Source organism: Meles meles, chromosome 19, assembly GCF_922984935.1.
Source record: "Meles meles chromosome 19, mMelMel3.1 paternal haplotype, whole genome shotgun sequence".
NCBI lineage: Eukaryota > Metazoa > Chordata > Mammalia > Carnivora > Mustelidae > Meles > Meles meles.
Genome location: NC_060084.1, coordinates 57,849,046 through 57,871,514, shown reverse-complemented (window position 1 = coordinate 57,871,514; position 22,469 = coordinate 57,849,046). Strand labels below are relative to the sequence as shown.

Below are 22,469 nucleotides of genomic sequence, written 5' to 3'. Positions count from 1 at the left end.
GGCGACGCCCGCTGCGCAGACGCGGAGGCTTCGAGGGTGGGGGTGGGGGACGTTGGGGAGTCGGGGAGGGTGGGCTGCCTTCTCGCCGCCTCCCCGCTCCCCTCTCGGGAGCCGGGGCTTGCAGCGCGTAGGGAAAGGAGCGGAGGGGCCACAGGGACGACATGGCTGCGGTGAGGTTTCGGGTAGAGTGTGCTGGGCTCGCCCTGGGTCGGCCACAGCGGGATGAGCTGTCCTTCCCCCACGGATGCGCACAGAGGTTATGCCAACTTCCCCAGCTGCAGATGCGCGCCAAGACCAACAACTTCTCAGGTTCCTCGGTGATTCTCTATTCTGCAAACCCGGTCAAGGCAGGAGGGAGGAGGAAGGAGTTGGGGCAGAGATGTCCCAGAGGCCAGACTGCCAGGGGTCAGAGGCTGGCTCTGCCGTTTGCTACTAGTGTGTCCTTGGGTGTGCCACTTAGCGTCTCTGTGCCTCGGTTTCCCATTCTGCTTACCACCTCCCAAGACTGCTGTTAGAAAATAAGCCAGGCTTGTAATATGCCTGAAACAGTGCCTAACTGTTGCTACTATCACCACTTGTTCAAGGTTTAGAATGCAATCACTACTTCCCAAATCGCTCTGGTGGAAGCTACGTCAAATTTTTAGATTTTTTATAAAGCCAGAGGTGGGAAGAAAGTGCCTCTCTTCGTGGTCTTATTTGTATCTCATTACTTTACATGTTTGTTGACCAGGTTTATTTTCTGTTCGTCAGCTGCTTGTTTATACCCTCCCTGCCTCGTTCTGTTTGTATGGCTTTTGTTTCTTGACTTACAGACATTCTTTATATATTCTGGTTACTGATCCTTTGCCTGTTCCTCTGCCTGTAGCGGACATCTTCTCCTGGCCTGTCACTTATCTCTTCACTTTGCTTACACAGGGCCCAAAGTTCTGGATTTTGATAAAGTCCAGACCATCCACTTTTTCCACTCAGATCAACACACCTGGCTCCCCACCCTCATACTTTACAGTCTTTTTTATGTTTAGCTTGTTACACCTTCTGGAAATTTTTTGGATAGTGTGAAGTAAGGATCTTTCTTTTCCGAATGGAAAGACCATTGACTAATCCTGGTTTCCCGGAAAAACACTGGAAATAACTGTCATTTATCCAACCAATTCAATGAGTAAAGGCATCACATACATGAACATTATTTCATTTCAATCAATGACCCCAAGTGGTAGGGTATTATCATCCCCAACGATTAGTAGAAAAGGGAACTAAGGCATGGAAGGGTTACATGATTTGTCCAGAAGACACGTGGCAAGAATATGGGAGGATTGAGGGGCACCTGAGTGGCTCAGTCATCAAGCCTCTCAGGTCATGATCCCAGGGTCCTAGGATTGAGCCCCGCATCGGGCTCTCTGCTCAGCGGGGAGCCTGCCCCCCCCCCCCCGCCTGCCTCTCTGCCTACTTGTGATCTCTGTCAAAAAATTGAATAAAATCTTTAAAAAAAAAACAACAGATTCAAGTTTGAGGTGTTTCCCCAGAGTGAGGTTGGGGGAGAGGCTACTGAAGGACTTCTTAGGAAATGACTCCTACCCCAGAGCAGAGAGTGTCTGGAATCCGATTCTATGTCTTCCTCTGACCTTTCTCCAGTCTCTTACATTTCCCTTTCTCAATCTTGGCCACATCTGCACATAAATGGAAATCATTTTATAACTGCTTCCATTTCTGCATAACATCCATATTTTAGTAAGTAGTAATTTTATTTTAAATAAATGCACTTTCAGGGCACCTGGGTGGCTCAGTGGGTTAAGCCTCTGCCTTCGCCTCATGTCATGGTCTCAGGATCCTGGGACTGAACCCTGCATCGGCTCTCTGCTCAGCGGGGAGCCTGCTTCCCCCTCTCTCACTGCCTGCCTCTCTGCCTACTTGTGATCTCTGTCTCTCTGTCAAATAAATAAATAAAATGTTCTAAAAATAAATAAATAAATAAATGCACTTTCTTTTTTAAAAGCGCCCCTTGAAAGAAAACTTTGCAGCACTTTGTAAGTGGAAAGCCGGTTTCATGCTTCATAACAAAAAATAGAAATAAAATAAAAATTAATAAATCATAGCTAGAAGCTGCCACTTGATGTGGTAGATTGAATTATTGGCCCCAATTCACCATCACACTAGCTGTGACACATCTTCACTCTTCATGGCGAGTTGAAGGGTGAAGAAGTAAACTCTGATTACCATGAGGCCATGGAAGGATGAAAACAGTTATGCCCGTGAGCTTTTTCCCCTTTGCTGACTGTGCTTTCTACCCTTTCGCTGTAATAAATCATCATCAGGAGTATGCCTGTATGATGAGTTCTGTGAATCCTGCTAGTGGATCATCAAACCTGGGGGTGGTCTCGGGCACTTGCTACACCACTCTCAAACCCTGGACCAGTCCCTGTGACTGCCCTTCTACCAGGAGCTTAGTACTGCTGACATCTCTCTGGGGCTCCAGGAGTAGTTGGGAAAAGGCGAATTAATGCTAGGTGTTCATTCATTCACTCACTCATTCAACAAGTCAACAAATTCTCATTAAGCAGCTGTTATGTTGTAGCTGCTGTTCTAGGTGCCAAGGTAGTCAAAGCCTGTGGCTTAATGGAGTTTACCTTCTAGTGAAATGAAGCAGACAACTAAACCAATAAATATAGAACAAAATATAGTTTTGTTAATTCTGAGTTACATGAAATAGATCAACAGGATAGTAACTGCAAAGCCACTCTAGATGGGAGTGGTCAGGAGAGATCTTTTTGAAAAGGTGGCATTTTGAGATAAGATCTGAAAGGTGAAAAGGAGCCACTGATGCAAGAATTCTTGGCAGAAAGAACAGCAGGTGCAAAGGTCCTGAAGGCCACCGTGACCAGAGTGGTTGGGCAAGGGAGAAAGCAATGGGAGACAGGATCGGAGAGCCATCCATGGTCTTGAAAGCCATAGCAACATCTTTGAATGTTATTGTAGGTGCACTGACAAACCAGGGAAGGACATTGAGGAAGGGTGTGATATAATCAATTTACATTTTCAAGGCATGACTGAACTGTTGTGTGGGAAAAACTCCAGAAGGGGCAAGAGGTAAAATGGAAAGATCAGTTCGGAGGCTGTTGGACTAAACCAACCAAAACATGATGGTGGACTGAAGTGATGTGGCTGTAGGAGTGGAAAGTAGTGGACGGATTCAGGATACACTCTGGAGATGGAGCTGAGAGGACTCACTGATGGGCAGTATGTGGGAGGTAGGAGAAAGGAAAGAATGAAGGATGACTTTTGGACTCTGAGCCTGAACAACTAAGTGCCCTGTAGTGAATGCAGTGAGGAGGTCCCACTTTCTTTGTGAGAAAACCCAGAACACCCTCTTTGGGGCATGTTAAGTATTTGATACCTATGTTTTTGAGACTAACAACAGGAGAGCCTGAGTACCCAGAAATCAGCGTTCTGAAACTCTGGGGGTGAGGGTTGTGGAGTGGGCCCAGGAATGCTCAGAAGAGCACATGGAGGGGCTTCTGGGTGGCTCCGTGCGTTAAGCCTCTGCCTTCAGCTCAGATCATGATCCTACAGTCCTGGGATCGAGCCCCACATTGGGCTTGGGGAGTCTGCTTGTCCCTTTCCCTCTGCCTCTGCTCCTGCTCTCTCTTGCTCACTTTCAAATAAAGAAATAAAATATTTTTAAAAGAATAAGGAAGAAGAAAAGGGAACAGGAGGAGAGGAGGAGGAGAGCACGTGTATGCAGCAGAGCCAGAGGCAGAGGTGGGTTCCTGACACTGTCCGCGGTGCTGAACCGGTCAGGTCTGCTCTGTCCCTGGTGCTGAACCTCTAGGTGGATTAACTGGAGAGGGCTCTCGCTCCCCTCTGCCTCTCTCTCTCTCCCTCTCTCTTTCTCCCTCACTCCGTCCTCTATGTCTCTCTGTCGGCCTCTATTCCTGTCTCCATCTCTCTCTCTGCCTCTGTCTCTATATGTGTCTCCCTCTCTGCCTTTCTCTTCCCTTCCTTCTTTCTCTCTCCCTCCCTTTCTCTCTGCCTCTGCCTCTTTCTGTATGTCCCTCTTTCTGCCTCTCTCCCTCCCTCCCTCTCTCTCTCTGCCCCTCTTCTTCCCTCTTTCTCTTCCTCTCTCTGTCTCGCTCTCCCCCCTTTCCCCCCCCCCCCTTGCCACCCTCACCCTCTCTCCCTTTTTCAAAGAACCCACCTGCCTGGGGAAAGCCCTGCTGTTGCCTGGAAACAAAGCTCTCTGGGCTGTGGGGAGTGCAGGATGAAAGCAGATGAGGGAGAAAACTGCAGAGTCATTTTTAAGAGGCAACTTTGGCTCTTAGGACAGCAGGGCCTGACTACAACCTGAATGGAATTATTAATGCAGAGTTTCTGGAGCATCTCTGAGGGGGAAATGTACAAAAAGAAAATCAGGGGAAAGTGCCCAGGATTCAGGCTGATGGTTACCTTGGGATGGGGAGGAAAATGGGAGTGTTATATAAGTATACATGAATTATTGTCAAGACCCTATTTTTATGTTATGAGGTGGGGTCACAAGAAAGGTATTATTGTAGGTTAATATAAATACAGCATGGCTATACATTTTTTTAAAGATTTTATTTATTTATTTGACAGAGATCACAAGTAGGCAGGGAGGCATGCAGAGAGAGAGGAGGAAGCAGGCTCCCCACTGAGCAGAGAGCCCCATGCGGGGCTCGATCCCAGGACCCTGAGATCATGACTTGAGCTGAAGGCAGAGGCTTTAACCCACTAAGCCACCCACATGCCCCAAGCACGACTATATTTTATGCTAACCTGAATCATAAACATTTGAAATCATGAGCATTGGGAGCATTTTTTGAAGTCAGAAGAAGTATTACAATTTTAAAATTCCTTAAAAAAATCCATACTTTTGAATTGTGTGCATCGTAAACTACACTTGTTATTATATTATCACTTTATCTAGTGAAGAGACATGTCAACCATTTTTATTAGGACTATCTTGAGTTATGTGAGTTCTGAGTTGTCCAAGGTCTTCAAGAATGAGTCCCTGGCATAAGATCCACTCTCTCTGGGACGGACGGATGGATGGATGGATGAATATGTTTGTTTTTCCCAAAGATCTGGTCACCAGGGAAGCTACAGCTGCTCCGATCACTCAAGAGACAGACATTCAAAAAGCACCCACTATGTGCCGGCCATTGCAGGGAACAGCCAGGATACCAGAGGCATAACCCCTTCTCCTAAGAGGACTATCTCTATACCTTTTCAAGAGGCAGGAAGGTTTGAGCCTCTGATATGAACCCTTTGATCAGCTCCAGTCACTGAAGTCTGACTCTTACCTAATTTTCTCTCTTCTCATGGAGCTGTTGGCCTGGTAGGCGATATTCCAAATTCGCTAAAGAAGTTGGAGGTCATTACATTATATATATTCTTGCTTATTGCCTTCCTCCCCTTCTAGAATGTAGACTCCATGATGGTAGGGGCTGTGGGTTTCTAATTCATCCCTGAGCCCCTAGCATTTAGAACATTGTTTGACACACCCTGGATGTTCTATGAATGTTCTTTTCAAGGACTGAGTGAACAAAAAGTGATGTTGGTAAACATAAAATATCCCGATATCTTAAAAATGGCAACTCATCAAATTAAAAAGATGAGTGAACTGAACCGACACATAGGTGGGCTGGATACAGCTCATGGTCTGCACAGTTGAGTCATCCAAGATCAAGGAGTCCTTACTGAGCAGAACTCTGCCATGAGACTGTTCTATGTGCAGCTGACCTGTTCCCCACTCTGGTCCCTTGGCTGTGGCCCAAAGGACAGGGCTGTGGCATCAAGCAAGAAATCCTGTCAGCAAGGATCATTCCACAAAGAGAAGAATCTGCTTATTCTTTTAAACAACTACAAGGAGGGGTGCCTGAGTGGCTCAGTCGGTTAAGCATCTGCCTTCAGCTCAGGTCATGATCCCAGGGTCCTGGGATGGAGCCCACGTGAGGTTATTCTCCCTCTGCCTGCCCTTCCCCTGCTTGTGCTCACGCTCGCGCCCTCTCTCTCTCTCTCTCTCTCTCTCTGGCAAGTAACTAAATAAAACTTGAAAAAATGTAAACAACTACAGGGAATTAATCCCATTATGTCGCTGCATGGTCTTTCCCCCAACTAGCAGACATTAAGGCTGTTTCCAGAGAGTGATCATTTGGGAGCCTCAGATCTCTTGGGAGAGGCCCAAATTCAACATGCAAACAGCTAGAATTTAACCCAGGGCAATCTGTTACCAAAGACCTTATTTTGCTACTACTGAATCTTTCAGTTTATTCTGCAGGGGAAAGACAGATGATTGAAGTGAGAAAATGCACCTAGTTGCCTAAAACCTCGAAGAATTTAGTCACTTTGGGGGGGTGTCTGGGGTGAAACAGAAAAATGAAAGAGTTGCCAAGTCTGCTTAGGAAATATGCATCCTCTCCATGCTGTCAGTTGGGTAATATCCTAACCCTCACTTCATAGAACAAAACAGATCTTTGTGGATCAATATGGAAAGATCTTGAAGACACATCATCACACGGAAAAAAGCAAACTGCAGAGCCACAGACGCAGTCTGACATCACTCATACGAAAACCCAACCACATATAAAATAATGTTGGATATTTTCTATGGATGCATTGACACGTACGAAAAGGTTTAGCAAATTTAAAACTCGACTGATGCTTAAGAGAAAAGGCTCACAAGATTAGCAAGTTTCTCAAGGTTACACATATTTATTCATGATGAAAACCCGTAGTTTTGTTAAATGAGGATCAAAGCCAGGAGACAGATCAAGTCTCAGCAAGGCAAAACTCAGGCATTAAGTTGTTTGTTTGTTGTTTTTTTTACCATGGATTACAGATTTACAACAAGTGTTTTATTATCTGGGGATCAGGACTAGATAGGGAGGCCCTGTTAGATTTGGTTAATCTCAGGAAGCAAACTAATTTTTCTTCCTGACTATAGTATACCGTGAATGTGACAGTTTTGCTTCCACATGTATTGCTTGTAAGATAAAAAGTTAAAATCCTAAAATCCAAAGATACAATATGAAGGCATATTTCCAAGTCAAAGATGTTAGAATGTAAAAAGGGGGGGGGGCACCTTAGCCTCAAACAAATGTGATACACAGATTTAATTATTACAACTGTTCAGTCATAAGAGCGCATATATCATAGTAAAAGACCCATATATTTGGCATTGTTATTATGGCATGGGTAATATTAGCCAGGCTTGTTCTACAGATAGGGAAGGTGAAGCTCAGAATCAATGCATTCCCAGACATGCACACAAAAGCTGCATCTGTTTCTCTGGGCACACACACATCTGTATATGAGGAAGAAAAGCACCCTCGCAGTGTGCCCCAAATCTGCCAGTTACCCACCTCTGGAGCAGAAGGTTGTGCTGACGAAGTGAGAGCCACAGGAAGTCTTGCCTTATCAATATGTTCTGACCTTTGACAAAGAAAATATGTTTGCTTATTAACTGTCCAGAAATAAAATAAAATAATATTATTTAAAAAGGGATTTGGAGAAGGTGAGTGCCCCTCCAAGAGATGGGCTGGGAATAGTCTTGCTCTGCCCTGACGCCCAACACCTTCTGACTGCTATTAAACCGAGTCACCTGGCTCACGCAGCCAGTAAATCGCAGCCTTGTGATGCAGACCTGAGAGACTGGCTCTAGAGCCTGTCCCTGACCTGCTCCATGGGGCAGACTCTCTCTGGAAGTTCTCCAACACCAGGAGAGGCGCCTCCCCTCCCCAGGTTCACCCCAGAACTGCCCAATCCCCAGGGGAGGGGGCTGAGGCATGGCTGGCTGTGTCTACTCTGTTTGGTCTTTGTTCTGGGTCTCTACGGCAGTCCTCTTCCCCCAGAGGATCCCGGATCCATTCTTGGGCAGCCAACCCACCTCTCCTTTCCAAGGTGAGAGATGGTTGAATGCGGCGGAAACTCTCCCTCGGATGTAGACCACCAGCCAAGGGAAAGACAGTCCTACCATTTGATTCCCTTCTTGGCTGGCCCTGTTAGGATCCGATGAGATGCGGGGGGGGGGGGGGGGGGGGCTGTAAATGTACACGGACAACATCTCTTGGAGGCTCCCCAGTGGTGGTCGCCAGAAGAGAACCCGGTGTTGGAAGAGAGAGAGAAAGAGCCCTGCTCTTCTGTCATATGTTCTTTTGTCCCCTTTGAGTTTTGTATCAAATAAGCTCTTCAGTGAATAATGAGAAAGAGCACAAAAGTAGGCAAACTTAAAGAACTAGGATAAAATGAAAAAAGAATGGGATGCAATGTCGACGTGAGAGGTATGGTGGCTTAAAACTACTTTTGAAGTCGGGCTCCGCACTCAGCCGAGAGTCTGCTTAGGACTCTTTCTCCCTCTCTCTCTGCGCTCCACCCTGCTCACTCACTTTCTCTCTAAAAATAAATAATATTTTAAACCCCCCCCTTTTTAAGATTTTACTTATTTATTTGACAGAGAGAGATCACAGGTAGGCAGAGCAGCAGGCAGAAGGAGAGGAGGAAGCAGGCTCCCTGCTGAGCAGAGAGCCCGATGCGGGACTCGATCCCAGGACCCCGAGATCATGACCTGAGCCGAAGGCAGACGCTTAACCCACTGAGCCACCCAGGCACCCCTAAAAACCACTTTTTAAGATAAAATAAAATAAAAGTCATGGCTCTACATACTAAAAAAAAAAAAAAAGAAGAAATCTGAGTGGTCAATGCATAGGAGGCACGCTGACTTATTTTCTAGACTATCCTGGTGGCTCGTATAATTTCATTGTTACTTTTTGAACGGAACCATGAGGGTCCCAGTTTCAGGTAAGATGGGGTAAGTACCTCTGTTCTGTCTCTCCCACTGGAGAATTTCAGTAAACCGGCAACCCGCACAGCAGTAGGATCCGGTATTTTAGTCACGGACAGCCAGCTCCCTTTCGGTGACCTGTAGGACAGGACAAGGCAGCTGGATCAGGCGCTCCTGTTAACTCCTCACCAGCTTTCACAGGAGCATCTCAATAGATTAATAACCTGCACAGATATCGTGCTGTTACTGTGTATATTTCCTCCTCGGGGCTCTGCTCTAAGTCACCATCTCAGAGAAATCCTCCCTGACCCCAAAGCCAAAGCAGCCTCCCTTCACGCTACCCCTCGTTACCTCCGACCACGCTCAGAAATTAGCACTCGTGGCCTCATAAGACGAGGGCCTTGGTTTGCTCACTACAGGACTCCCTGCTCCTAGAACAGCTCTGGCACAGAAGAGGGGCTCAGATATTTCTGGAAATAATGACTCCCTGCTCACCCCAAAGCCTCTTGTCCCTTGAGTTCCTTCTTATCAGCAGATGCAGAAAATCGAAGTATTTTCCTACTATGCATCCACCTTATTTCTCAGATGGCCTCTCTCCCACCGCTAAGGGGGAAAGAAGAAAAAAACAACTCAGCCTCCTTCTTGACCCAAGTGTCTCCTCCCCCTTTCCACACACCTCTGCTCACACCAACCTCCCTGTGCGACGTTAAACTCGACAGTGGAAAAATGTCAGCTTCACACCTGCCTCTCCTTCCCCTCCACTCTCTCCCACCTCTCATCCTCTCTGGGAAGCAGGTGATCACCTATAATAAACACCACATCCCCGCAGGCAGGCTTTAAAGAAATTTGGGCAAAAGAAAGATTCCTCCTATGGATGTTATGAGTATCCATGATGAAGGAAATGGAAAATCCACTCCCACCCCGGGAGCGGCCGCGCTGGGGGGGTGGTGAGCGGGGGCACTCCCAGATCTCTCCCTGGTCTTGGGAGACCAACAGACAGTAGGGAGACTTGTTCTGTTAACACGCATGGAGCAGGGTTGCCCTTAAACTTCACATCAACCTGAGGAGGTGGTAATAAAAGTATTATAATGATAATGACCACCCGGAAGAGAGCCTACTGCCAAGAACTGCTCTAAATACTTCACGGTTCGACTGTTTGTCCTTCACAACCGTGCAAGGTAGATGCTATCCCTTCTCCCCACCGTACGGATGAAGAAACTAAGCTGTAGAGAAATTAAGTTACTTTCCCAAAGTTCCTTAACGAGGGAGTGGCAAGCCCAGAGTCTGAATGCAGCAGTACACTGCCTGACAGCCCTCACCGGGGGCCACCGGACGTGCCTCCAGGGACAGAACCTAGTTGCAAGGCCACATCTAGCTGCAAGGGAGCTTGGGAAATGCCGCTCACACTCAGGGGTTCTAGTACTTTCCAGATGATATACTGGGGGACAATGAGCAGTCTTCATGACCCCCCCCCAAACACACACTTTGACCTTCTCACACTCTGACCTTCTCCCATGTTAGTTAAAATCTCAAAATTCAGGAGCTCACAGCCGGCCACTGCCCATGATGGGATGGGGGGGCAGTAATGAAGAGAGGGGTTCTCAGACAACCGCGGTGGGAGCGCCAAAGGAAGAATCACTTTGGGAATGTGTGGGTTATGTGGGAATGTGTGGGTTAGCTATTTCAAACGGACACCTCCTCTAGGTGGACAGGGCCTCCAACACCCAGCCAGTGTCAGAGACCTGCTTGGTGGTGTGGGGGAGCGAACACATAATCAAAAGATCTAACTTACAAAATCCTACGGCATCATTTCTCCCACATTCTGTCAAAGCAAGCCACCCAGACAGCGCGGATTCAAGGACTGGGAAAACAGACTCTTGATAGCAGGTGCTGGGGAAAAAAAGAAAAAGAAAAGAAAAGAAAGATGTGCCGTTTTTAATATCCAAAATGAGAAAAAAATTTAAAGGAAAATGGAAAGGCAGGCAGGGGGCAGAAAAGAGAAAGGAGCAATGGAAAACAAAAGAAAAGAAAAAAAAAAAAAACCAGCCCCAGTTCCTGCGAAGAGGTAGTGTGGGAGGGGGGCGCCCCCTTGGGCGGTAGGCTGAGCCTCCCGGGCAGGTGACCTCGGCTCTGCCCAACCGTTCTCCGTGAGTTCGAGGATTTTCGAGTTTAGATCCAAGTAGAGACAAAAACACAACCGCATCCCATCCCCTTCTTGCCGACCCTGCCCTGTGGCCTTTCCCAAATTCATTACACCTGCAGTTAAAGGACGTAACAGGGGTGTCCGGAGTCTCTCCGGGGGGCGGACACACAGTACGCTCTCAGTAAGCGGTAGTAGTAGTGAAGTCATCCAGATACACCGCAAGAGGCACTGCGAGACACACGTGTTGAGGCGCCAGTGGTTAGTCCACACCAAGGGCTCAGAGCAGTCCCCGGCATTTAATAGATACCAGGGAGCGCGAATTGCGGTCGTCCGTCTTGTGCTGTGGGGTTTGAAGGAGCCCCCCCCCCCCCCGCCCCGGTACAAGTGCAGGAGAAACTTGGCCCATACAGTGAAAAGACCCAAGACGTTAGGGCTGCCCCGTTGAAAGCAGGAGCCGGTAGCCAAGCAGAACCATGAAACTGTAAGTTAATTAAAATACGACCCAGTCGCAAATTCAGCGCCACGGCCGCACTGGCCACATTTTAAGGGCTCAAAGCCACCTGTAGCCAGCGGCTGCTGCGCCGGGCGGGGCGGATGCAGAACCTTTCCGCGAGCGCGCGAGGGTCCGCCGGACAGCGCCGCTGGACGGGGTCCTCTGCGGGGCGCCCTCTGGGAACACCGCGGGAACGAACGCGTGCAACCCACAGAGCAACCCTGCAGCAGGTTTCCTTACTCGCAGTCTCCCTGCAGTGAGGAAACGGAGGCTCCGAGGTGCAACCACAGGAGCACCAGGGCCGGAGATGCTGCTCCCACCCGGTTCGAACGCATCATCCCTCATCCTTTTCAGTACTGCGGAGGCTGCTCCGCTTCCTTCCCCTCTTCTTCCCCCCACCCTTCTCTTACCCTCTTCCCCCCCTCCCCTAGTCCCCCCAGCCGCCTTTCCCACCGCCCTTCCGCGCCTCTTCCCCTCCTCCCTCACAGTCCTCTCCTCCCGCTTGCCCCCCTCTACTCCTCCCTCCTCCCCTCTCAGAGCTCCTCCCCTCCTCCTCCCTCCAAGCTCTTCCCCACCCCCATTTCTCCCCACTCCCGCATCCAAGCCCCTCCTCGCCTACCCTCCCAGTCCACTTCCCTCTTACCCCCCCCGCCCCGCTCCCTCCTCCAAGCCCCTCCCGGCCTTCCCTCCTTACCCTCCTCCCTTCCACCCTCCTTCCTCCAAGCCTCCCTCCATTTCTCCCCTCGGCTCCCTCCAAGCTCCTCCCCCCTTCCCATCCCCATCTCCTCCCTCCTCCTCTCCTCGGTCTCCTCCCACCCGGAGGCGGCGGGGAACGCGGAGGGGGCGTGGCCCCGCGGAGCGCAGGGGCGGGGCGAGGCGCGCAGGCGCAGGCCGTGTGCTCACCCGGACCCACGGCGGGGTGAGTCCGCGCGGCCGGCCGGGTTCACTCTTCCGCCAGGTTCTCGTGGTGGGGAGGATCACGCACCCGGCATCGCGGGAGGGGCCCGGAAGGGGCTGTGAACCCCGCCCCTCCGTGCCTCGGTTCCCCGCCCGGACAGCGGGTGTGGACAGCACCTGTGCCGGGGTGGCACGCGGAGCTCCGTCCGTCGGAGCTGCGCTCGTCGCTGTTGTTTAGGTAATAGTAACGGCAGCGCTGCCACCAGCAGTTCCGGAGCATCCCCTCGCTGCGTGCGGGGCGTGGAGCTCCGCTTCTGGGCCAGCGCCTCACGGAGCGTGGGTCGCCCTTCCACAGTGCCCGCGCCGCCCGGAGCGGTCGTAGGTGCAGACCCCGGGGCCCCACCGGGGAAAACCGGCTTGAACTCGCCGGGGCGGGCCCCGGGGGCTTCTGGAACTCCCCCCCCTCCCCCCGCGATGCTGCTGCGGACGCCTGCGGAAACCGGAGAGACACCCTGTCATCTCCTTGAACCCTACAGGAGCCCCGTAGGATTTCCCCCCACTCCTAGGAGGGGGTGAAATCCTACGCACTAGGATTTCACCCCATTTGCACATGTGGAAACTGAGGCACAAAATGAAAAGCCCCCTCGCCCCCACAAGGGCGGGGGAGTTAGTGCAATAACCACACTTAAGCCCTGTGCAGGTACCACTTCACAACAACCGTACAAAGCAGCGGTCTTAGGTCCCTCACCTTCCGGATGAGGAAACAGGCTAAGTGACCTGCACAGGCACACCGCTAGGGAGCGGCGGGCAGGGAGTCCTGCAGAGGCAGCCTGGCCCCGTGGTCTCCGACATGGGGTGTGCCGGGCCATCCAGTGGGGTGAAGCCAGACAGCTGTAGTGTTTGTGTTCTGGGTCATTTCAGTGTGAGCAAAAGGAGAGCAATTCGGTTTAATTGGCAGATTTTCCCCCTTAGATAAAATCATGCCTTTTTTCAGTATATGGTCTGTTGGAGTCATTGAAATACAGAATTTACTGCCATACACATGTATGTTAGTGTAATTACGTTATTTCATGTGCGCGTATACACCTTACATAACCGTATATGCAGTATTTAGTGTACACACATATATACACCTTGTTTATAAGTACATATGGTAGTGTTTGTACACCTTCTGTGCCTGTTCATGGGGTACTGTGTGTGGACTGTTTACATGCATACATATGCATAAGGTGCACACGGTATTCAGAACAATGACACGTGTTGTCAGTTTACACATATCTCACCCACGCGTATATAGTGTTTAGTGTGCGGGATTCCATGCCATTACAGGTCTCTGTGGCATCTGGTACCCCAGCACACAGATAAAACGGTCACACATACACAGGTAGATGTGGTCTAGTGTGTGACTGACCACGTGTACTGTACATGTGACATTCAGTACTTACACTCCTCACATACAGGCCACGTGTACCCGCTCGTATATATGTTTTATATGTGTATCTGTGGCATTTACTCTGGTCTTTAGAGCATGTGTGTACCTTCTATACTTGTAAACACGGTGTAGAGAGAGAGACAGTGGGTGTGTATACACCTGTGTGTCTAGTATCTAGTCTGAGCATATCGAGTACATGTTTCACACGTAGATACTGTCTCCAGTTTGTAGCATGATATACCGTGTTTCGTACTGCAGTATCATCAGACACCAACACCGGAGGAAAGCGCCCCAGGAGCCGGGTCAGGGGTGGTGGGGGTGCATAGGCAGAGCAGGCCTGGGTCTGAGCCTGCCTGGAGGCATGTCTCCACTGCCACTTCTGCCACACCGCGGGGGTCTGGCGAGTGTGAGCCCCTGCACTGTGGTTGCCATGTGTCTGTGTTTTTCTGAGCATCTCCTGAGAAATGTGTTTCTCATCCCCCATGAGAAAAGGGGGGCAGGGTGTGTGCATGTGTGTGTAGAGCAGCGCTGGGCCTGGTTCTTCACGGCCCCTCCCTCTCATTCTCTCCCTCCACCTCACCCCATCAGCCCCCAGACTCAGCCACCAGGCCCCCGTCGCTGTGGGCAGTGAAGGGACAGCCGCCCAACTGCTGGCCGACGAGGCCCTGGTGAGTCCTGTTGTGCCCTCGCCCTCCTTCTCGCGGGTGGACAGAGTCGACTGAGCCCCTGACCACCTGAGTCCCCTCCACAGCCCGTCTCCCTAGCACCTGGGGCAGGGCAGCCACAAGTATGACTTTGAGTCCTGTGTGTCCTCATAAAGAATGGACAAACCCAGGGACTTGGCCTCAAACTCCAGCCCTGTGACAATAATGGGCATCATAATCTCACCTGATGTTTCTTGAGTACCTACTATGTGCCCCCCGCACTGTGCTGGTTGTAGGGGGTCCTCCCAGGGACAACCCACTGAAGCCAGCTCCCTGTCCCACCTCCTCCACAGGCCTGGGTGGACCAGATGACTTTGTGGTTGCAGGAGTTGGTGACCTTCACCCAGGAGTGGCAGCAGCTGGAGCCAGCTCAGAGAGACCTGTACAGAGATGTGATGCTGGAGCTTTTCCAGAACCTGTGCTCACTAGGTAAGAACAACCATTGTGGGAAGGCCCCTCTTTCTGGTTCACCACCAGTGACTTCTCCTTGTGTCCTCACAGGGAGGCAGTGGGGAGGGAGCTCTCTGGGGGCCTTTCTGGGTGGGCACTCAGCCCTCCTAACCTACTCACCTTCTCAAGGCCCCACCTTCTAACATTATCACCTGGGGTTTAGGATTTCAACATCTGAATGGGGGTGGGGGCACAAACATCAGTCCCTTGCTCCAGCCATCAGGCCTTATCCTAGAATCCTCGGCAAGTGCTTAAGGGGGTTTCTCTTGGCTCTCCTAGCTCTGGGAGAAGGCCACGTGGGTGTGGGTGACGTGGGTGTTTGGGGGCTCCTTCAGGTTTGGAATCGAGGCCTGACCAGGACAGCCCAGAGGAAGCCGAGCCCGCAGGAGGATCCCCTGGGCTGGCCCTGGAAGAGCTGGGAGGGAACTGCCTCTGGAGCTCGGCACCGGGAGAGGCCAAGGGGCCTCCAGGAACGGCCCCGGCAGAGCATCAGCCCACCTCCGCCCAGCCAGGAGTCCCAGAAGGCAGGGGCCCCCACAGCTGTGAGCCGCGGAAGCCCGACCTGGAGGGCGCCCGGGGAGCCCCGGAGGGTGGTAAGGAACCCTGCGTGTGCGGGGAGCGCGGGGAGGCCTTCGCGCAGCGGACCCAGCTAGCACATGCCCTGGACAAGCCCTTCGTGTGCAGCAAGTGCGGGCGATGCTTCCACTGGGCAACACGCTGGCCGTGCACCAGCGCAAGCACACCAGGGAGAAGCCGTTTTTGTGCACCGAGGGCGGCAAGGCCTTCTGCCAGCGCACCACCCTCACAATGCACCGGCGCACACACACCGCCGCGCCTTCGTGCAGAACATGCAGCTGGTCGGGCACCAGCGCACGCACACGGGCGAGCGGCCCTACCCGTGCAGCGACTGCGGCCAGGCCTTCACGCTCGTCACCAACCTGGTGGACCACCAGCGCCTCCACAGCGCAGAGAAGCCATTCGTGTGCAATGTGTGTGGCAGGTGCTTCAGCAAGCGCTCATCCCTGCTCGGGCACCAGCGGGCCCCCACGGGCATCCGGCCCGTGCATACCGGCTGTGCGGGAAGGCCTTCCGCGAGAAGTCCGGCCTGGCCCACCATCACCTCACGCACACCGGCAAGTGGCCTGTGGGTGCCCCGAGAGCGCCAAGGCGCTGCGCAGAGCCCGACGCTGGCGGAGCCACAGATGTGCGCGGACGAGAAGCCGTACCAGTGCTGGTGGAGCGGGAGACGCTTCACCAGGTCGTCTGCGCTAATCCCGCGCGCGAGGCTCCACCCCGGCGACAGGCCGTTGCACTGCGCCCACTGCGGCAAGGCCTCCAGCCAGAACGTGCGGCTCGCCAGGCCCCGCGCGGCCACGGCGGCGACAGTCCGGCCCAGTGCGGCGCCTGCAGCAGGTCCTACAGCCAGAGGCCTACCTGGCCGTCCAGTGGCGCTCGCACACCAGGGAGCGGCCCTTCCCGGGCCGGGAGTGCGACAAGGCCTTCAGCCAGAAGGCGCCCCTCTCCACCACTGTGGATCCACACCGGCGAGAAGCCACACCGCTGGGCCAGTGCTGGCGCAGCTTCCGGAAGGTGTCGTTCCTGTTCCAGCACGCGGCCATCCACGGCGACGAGCGGCCCTTCCAGTGCGGCGTGTGCGGCAAGTCTACCCCAGTCCCGCACGGCAGGGTCCACACCGGCAAGAAGCCCTGTCAGTGGGCGCAGTGCAGCAAGGCCTTCTGCCACCGGCCCACGCTGACGGTGCATCACCGGATCCACACCAGGGAGAACCCTGCGAGAGCCGGCCACGCGCAAGGCCTTCGGGCGCATGGGGAATCTCACCTGCCACCAGAAGCCACACGTGGCCGGGAGGGGGGCCCCGCGCCGGCCCAGCTCAGGGAGCAGGCCCTCCTCCCAGATAACCAACAACGGAGCCTCTAGTGACCGGCCTGGTGGCCCAAGTTTCAGCCGTAAGGTCATAAGGCTGAAACTTGAAACTCGGGGACCTCAAGAGATGCCCGTGAGGCTGGTGCCACCTTCCTGAGACTCCGGTAAAGACGATGACAGCAGGGCCTGCTTCGTGGGTGCTCAACCTGAGCCTCCACACAGGGTGCACATCAGGGTCACGCTCTGCTGTCACTGTCTTGAATGTGCCAGTCCCGGAGAGCAGATCAGACCAGGGGCTGAGAAACCACAATCCACAGAGCCAGACATGCTCTTTTGGGGCCGGCAAGGCAAGAATGGGTTTTACCTTTGGAAGCGTTGTAAAATCGAATGAGAGGAGTGTGAGCGCGCCTATGACCCACAGAGGGTAAAATATTTCCCATCTGGGCCTTCACAGAAAGTTCGCCAGCCCCTGGCCATCAACCAAGAGTTATCTGTGGGAACTCTGGGCTCTGTTTCCCTGTGCTAGGGCAAGGTCCCTGCTTGGTCACCGGGTCTCCTTCCCGGGTCCTCTCTGGGTGGGCTGCTCCGCATCAGGTGGTGAGATTCTGAGATGGGATGGCTCCGTTCTGTCATCTCTAGGCCTTCCTGTGGGCCAGACCAGCCACTGTCCTTGGTCCAGAATCCCAGCAGCTGTCTGCACCTGGCACTTAATCCAGAATAGAATAAACGTGATTCTCTGCTGGGTGGCTGCGTGGCAGCAGCAGGATCTGGGCGTCTCGGGGCGTCTCAGGCGAGGGATGTTGGCCCAGGAGGAGCTTTTTGTAGCCCCGCCCCCAGTTCACTGCATTGGTTTGCTCCCGCCACCATGGCAAAGCACCACAGAAATCTGTCTTCCCATGGCCCCGGGGCTGAATTCTGAGCTCGAGGTGTCCGTAGCGTTGGTTTCTCCTGTGGCTTCTCTCCTAGGCTTGCAGATGGCAGCCCTGTGTGACCCCTGGTGTGTCTCTCTCCTTATACGGACACCAGCCATCGGGTGGGGGCCCACACATACAACCTCATTTAACCACAATGATCCCTTTAAAGCCCCATCTCCAAATACAGTCCCATTATGAAGTTACTGGGTATTGCAATTTCAACATACACATCTGGGGGAACATATTCCATCTATGACATCCTCAGATGGCTAGAGGCTTAACCTTTTATAGCCGTAGTGGATGTCTACAACCCACCTGTGCTTTGTGCGGGTGGCACGGAGGGCCAGCAACCTTTGCATCACGGTGTGGAGTTGGTCTGGGGACAGTCGAAGACCACCTTTCCCACTGGCATGCAGGGCGGGGGACATGGGCCACCCCTCGCCTGTAGAAAGTGAGACAGGGCGTGTTCAGAAATGGCTGAGCCTTTGCCACTTGCTCCTCCCCTCCCTGTCCTCTGGATCCCCACCCCCGGGACATCTGCAGGAGCAGAGGTACAGAGGGTGGACAGAGCCCCCGTGGAGTCCTTCCTCCTCCGAACTGGCTGCGAAGAATAATGTCCTGGGCCTTTGGGGTTGCTTGCCATGTTCAGTGCCTGCTGACGCAGGTCCGTGACCTCACCCGTCACTTCCGCCCGGATGGGAGGTCAGGCGCCAGCCCTGGGGACCTCAGCACTCAGCACCCAGTAAGTGTGGGGACCAGCAGCGGAACCCAGGGTTTGCTGACCCCACAGCCACCCTGATCACGCTCCCAACCACACCGCACAGGCTACAGGCCTGGGCCTGGGGCAGTTCTTACCCCTTGACGTAGTTGGTGTGGCCTGTCCAGCTCTGGCCCGAAGAGCATTTCTTAAATAAATATGGAAACATTACCATTTAGAAAACAGCAACACTGCACATGAAAAGTCTGTCTTTTCAGCTCCCTGATCTGAAGCAAAGTATTGGTCCCCTAAGCCTCTGTTTCCCCACTGGAAAAGTGGGATAATTAATAGTATGCCAGATACTAGTTATTTCTTAATAAATATTTTATTATTGAAAATAGAGCACAATTATATTTATATCATATCATTTATATTATTTATACATAATACTATTTGTCATGGACACAGTAGAGCACAATGATTATCAATAATGGAATACGAAGATATTCAGGTTGTGGTCAGGTTTGTACCAGATGACACTCCTGCTTCACTCGGAGTGCTTCACAGGTTCACAGGAATTCCATCCAGCGTTGGGGCTCGCCGCGGGGTTGGGTGGGCGCAGTGATTAGTCTGATGTGAGAAAGGATAGTTCTGTAATTCCAAAGATTCCAAGAGATTCCTGGGATGGCTCGCCACCGCCACCGCCGCTCTGGGCTTCTGCAGGGCCAGCTTCCTTCTCCCCAGTCTCTGAGGCCCCCAGTCTGACCACTCCCAGCCCAGGAATCGGGGCTGTGAGGGGGAGGTGGCTGACCCCGGAGACCCCTTCCTCATATTCTAGGACAGGCGTGTGCGGTTCCTGAGGTTCTGGTGAGGTCCCCAGCAGTAGGGCAGTGTGTATGCAGGTAGAGCAGAAGGGCTACGTCCCTCTGGCTGGACGTCGTTGGGCCACGCTTGGCCAGAGGCCCGCGGGGAGCCTTGCCCAGCCACCCCCGCTGAGGCTGAGTGGGGGAGACTGCCTCTGGCTAGGGCGATGGCGGAGGCACCATGCCTTTCTTTTTCTGCCACTTTGCCCTCTCCGGGCCTTGCTGGCGCCAGAGAGACTGCCCCTCCCAGAGCTAGCTAATTCCTAGCTCATCTAGGAACAAGCTAGGGAACAACTCGTCCGTAAGTAGCTTTTCGAAGGCCAACCAGCCTATCCAGAGCGCTCATGCCCCGAGAACCTTCTCTACTGGCTCTCACGCGCCAGCCTCTGTTGGCCTGCCCTCAGCGCCCAGGCAGGTACCAGACAACTGTGGCCACCCCCACGGGCCCCGCAGTCCACTGAGATAATCCAGACATGCTCACCCTGCCTTCCCAGTTCCTTCCTGGGGGACGACAGGATACAGGCCACATCCAGGTTTCCAGGAACTGCGTTAGGTCTGGAGCGGAACGGACTGGCACTCAGGAACACTCGCTTGCTTATTCACAACCTAGCCGGCTGGCATTTATCGATGCTACCCTCGACTCACTCATTCAGCATTTAGCGAGTGCCTACTGTGTACCGGGCCGTTTCAAGTCCTGGGGAAACAACAGTGAGCAAAACCGACCACAGTTCTGCCCTCATTCCAGTGAAGAAGACAGATGACAAAGAAGTAAAATCAGTACTAAGGCAGGCTGTAGTCTGGGTCAGGGTCATGAAGCAGGGGATGAAAGCTACAATTTCAAACAGGGAAATCAGGAAGGCAATGTTTAAGGCAGGCCCTTGTGTCATTCAGGGTTCTCCAGAAAAACAAGTTTTATCTTATAATATGTAAATTCAATTAGCCAACATATAAGTATATCATTAGTTTCAGATGTAGAGTTCAATCATTCGTCAGTTCCATTTAACACCCAGTGCTCATCACAACGTGTGCCTCCTTAATGCCCGTCCCCCGGTTACCCCATCCCCAAGCCCCCACCCCTCCAGCAACCCTCAGTTTGTTTCCCAGAGTCAAGTCTCTCTCGTTCGTCTCCCTCTCTGATTTCACATGTGGTTTTCCCCTCCCTTCCCTATGATCCTCTGCCCTGTTTCTTATGCTCCACATGTGAGTGAAACCATATGATCACTGACCTTCTCTGCCTGACTTACTTCACTCAGCATAATGCTCTCCAGTCCTGTCCATGCTGATGTAAATGGTGGCTATCCATCCTTTCTGATAGCTGAGGAATATTCCATTGTGTATATGAACCACATCTTCTGTACCCATTTATCTGCTGAAGGGCATCTCGGCTCCTTCCACTGTTTGGCTGTTGTGGACATTGCTGCTATGAACTTTCGGGTGCAGGTGCCCCTTTAAATCACTGCATTTGTATCTTTGGGGTAAATCCCTAGTAGCGCAATTGCTGGGTCGTAGGGTAGCTCTTTTTTTTAACATTGTATCTTAAATATATACCCCAAATTATCTTATTTTACATATATTGTACATATATTACATAAAATGTATAATGTATACAACATACAGTAATTACTGTATAATACAATGTATATGTTATATGTATTATGTTTGATGTTATATTTGTATTTAAGTATAAATATGTATTAAGTATGAGTAAAAGAACACCCCACTTCTCCTGGGCACCAGATGTGTGGGGGCTCCCTTAGCCCCAGGAACTCTGACACCAGCTGGGTGTCCTACACGTCAGCTCAGCTGTCTGCCTGGAGGTAGCGTCCAATCCCACGGGTGGGGGGCTCCCCTGTGCACGGTTTCCAAGGCCATTCACAACTCCAGACTGTCACCCGTCCTGAATGGCTGTGTCTCGGAGGTTCTCAGTCCTCATCCTTGGGTCTCATTTGTCAGAGGGGCTCACAGAATTCAGACACCTGAATGTCTGTCCTACGTCCCTGGTTTCCTATGAAGGACCTGACAGGACGCAGATGCAAGGCTGGTGGAGGAGGTGCACACGGCGAGGTCTGGGAAGTCCCGAGTGCAAGGAGCTTCTGTCCCCAAGGAGCTGCCCCCCCACGCTGCCCCCCCCACCCCATCCCCAGGCAAGGCCAGTCATTAACTCCATTTCCAGCCCCTCTCCCCTCGCTAGAGAAGGGGTGCGTGGGAGGGCTCAAAATCCCAGGCTTCTAATCAGGGCTTGGTGTTTCTGGCGACCAGCCCTCCAGGGGCCCACCTCATCAGAACAAAAGACACCACTAAGACCCAAGAAACTGCAAGATTTAGGAGCTCCATGCCAGGACCAAACATGTACAAAACATTCCCCCTGAGGACACAAACCACTCAGTCGACAGCACTGCGTTCCGCGGGCTACACACATCACCTCATTTATCCCCCACGACAATGCATCAGGTGAGGGCTGCTATTACCCCCACTTTACAAATGAGGAAACAGGTTCAGAGAGGTTAAGAAACTTGCCCAGAGTCACACAGCAAGAGCAGAGCCTGGATTTGAACCCCGGCAGTGTGGCTTCCGGGCCTCCGTTCCTCCCGGCGCCCTCACGTGCAGGCTGTGTGATCTCACTCCAGCCTGGAGCCCCCCTGGGCCTCGGCTTCCTCACCTGCGCCCTGGATGACGTGGTGAGGACAGCATTTGTGTCACGTCCTGGGCACATGCCCAGTGCTCCACACAGGCTAACTGTCCTGACAACGTGCTCCTGCCTCCCCCTCGTGAGGATGGGTGCTGAACCTCCGACCCCTGCTTCCAGGCCCTTGGGTGGGGATCTCACCCGCCTGGCTAAAGGTCACCTGGCGTCTCCAGGTCTCTGTCGGGTGTCGCTGACTACCCAGCCTGAACCAGCCTCATGCCTCAGCTGGCTCTCCTCCCCGCACCGCCACCGGGGTCTCCTCCGGCCGGGCTCCGTCCCAGCGCCTCTCACCCGCTCACTGCTGCGGAGGCATGAGAATGTAAGCTCCAGTGGAGGCTCATCCCTGCTCCGTGCTGCACCCCCAGCCTCGGCTTCAGGAACCGCGCCCAGTCTGCAGGAACTGCTGTAGAATGAGGGCCGCTGGGGCCTGTCCTCCCAGGCCTCAGGTTCCCCAGCCCAGCCCACCTTCAGGGACAGAAGGCAAAGAGTGAAATGGGAGGTGCCACTCCTCG

The 22,469-nt window shown here is 52.7% G+C and overlaps 1 protein-coding gene across 1 annotated transcript; it reads left to right on the top strand.

The window, feature by feature from the left end:
- The first annotated feature begins 13,177 nt into the window (after positions 1-13,177).
- Positions 13,178-16,851, top strand: LOC123930630 (zinc finger protein 135-like). Its single transcript, XM_045986824.1, has 6 exons — positions 13,178-13,220; positions 14,348-14,427; positions 14,757-14,892; positions 15,249-15,596; positions 15,706-16,147; positions 16,245-16,851. The coding sequence occupies exons 1-6, from the start codon at positions 13,178-13,180 to the stop codon at positions 16,849-16,851; spliced, it is 1,656 nt and encodes a 551-aa protein (XP_045842780.1).
- The last annotated feature ends 5,618 nt before the right edge of the window (positions 16,852-22,469 follow it).

Coding starts and splice junctions, on each gene's coding strand:
- LOC123930630 (XM_045986824.1), top strand. CDS start 13,178: ATGGGGTGTGCCGGGCCATCCAGTGGGGTGAAGCCAGACAGCT. Junction 13,221..14,347: donor TGGGGTGAAGCCAGACAGCT/GTAGTGTTTGTG, acceptor TCACCCCATCAG/CCCCCAGACTCAGCCACCAG. Junction 14,428..14,756: donor TGCTGGCCGACGAGGCCCTG/GTGAGTCCTGTT, acceptor CCTCCTCCACAG/GCCTGGGTGGACCAGATGAC.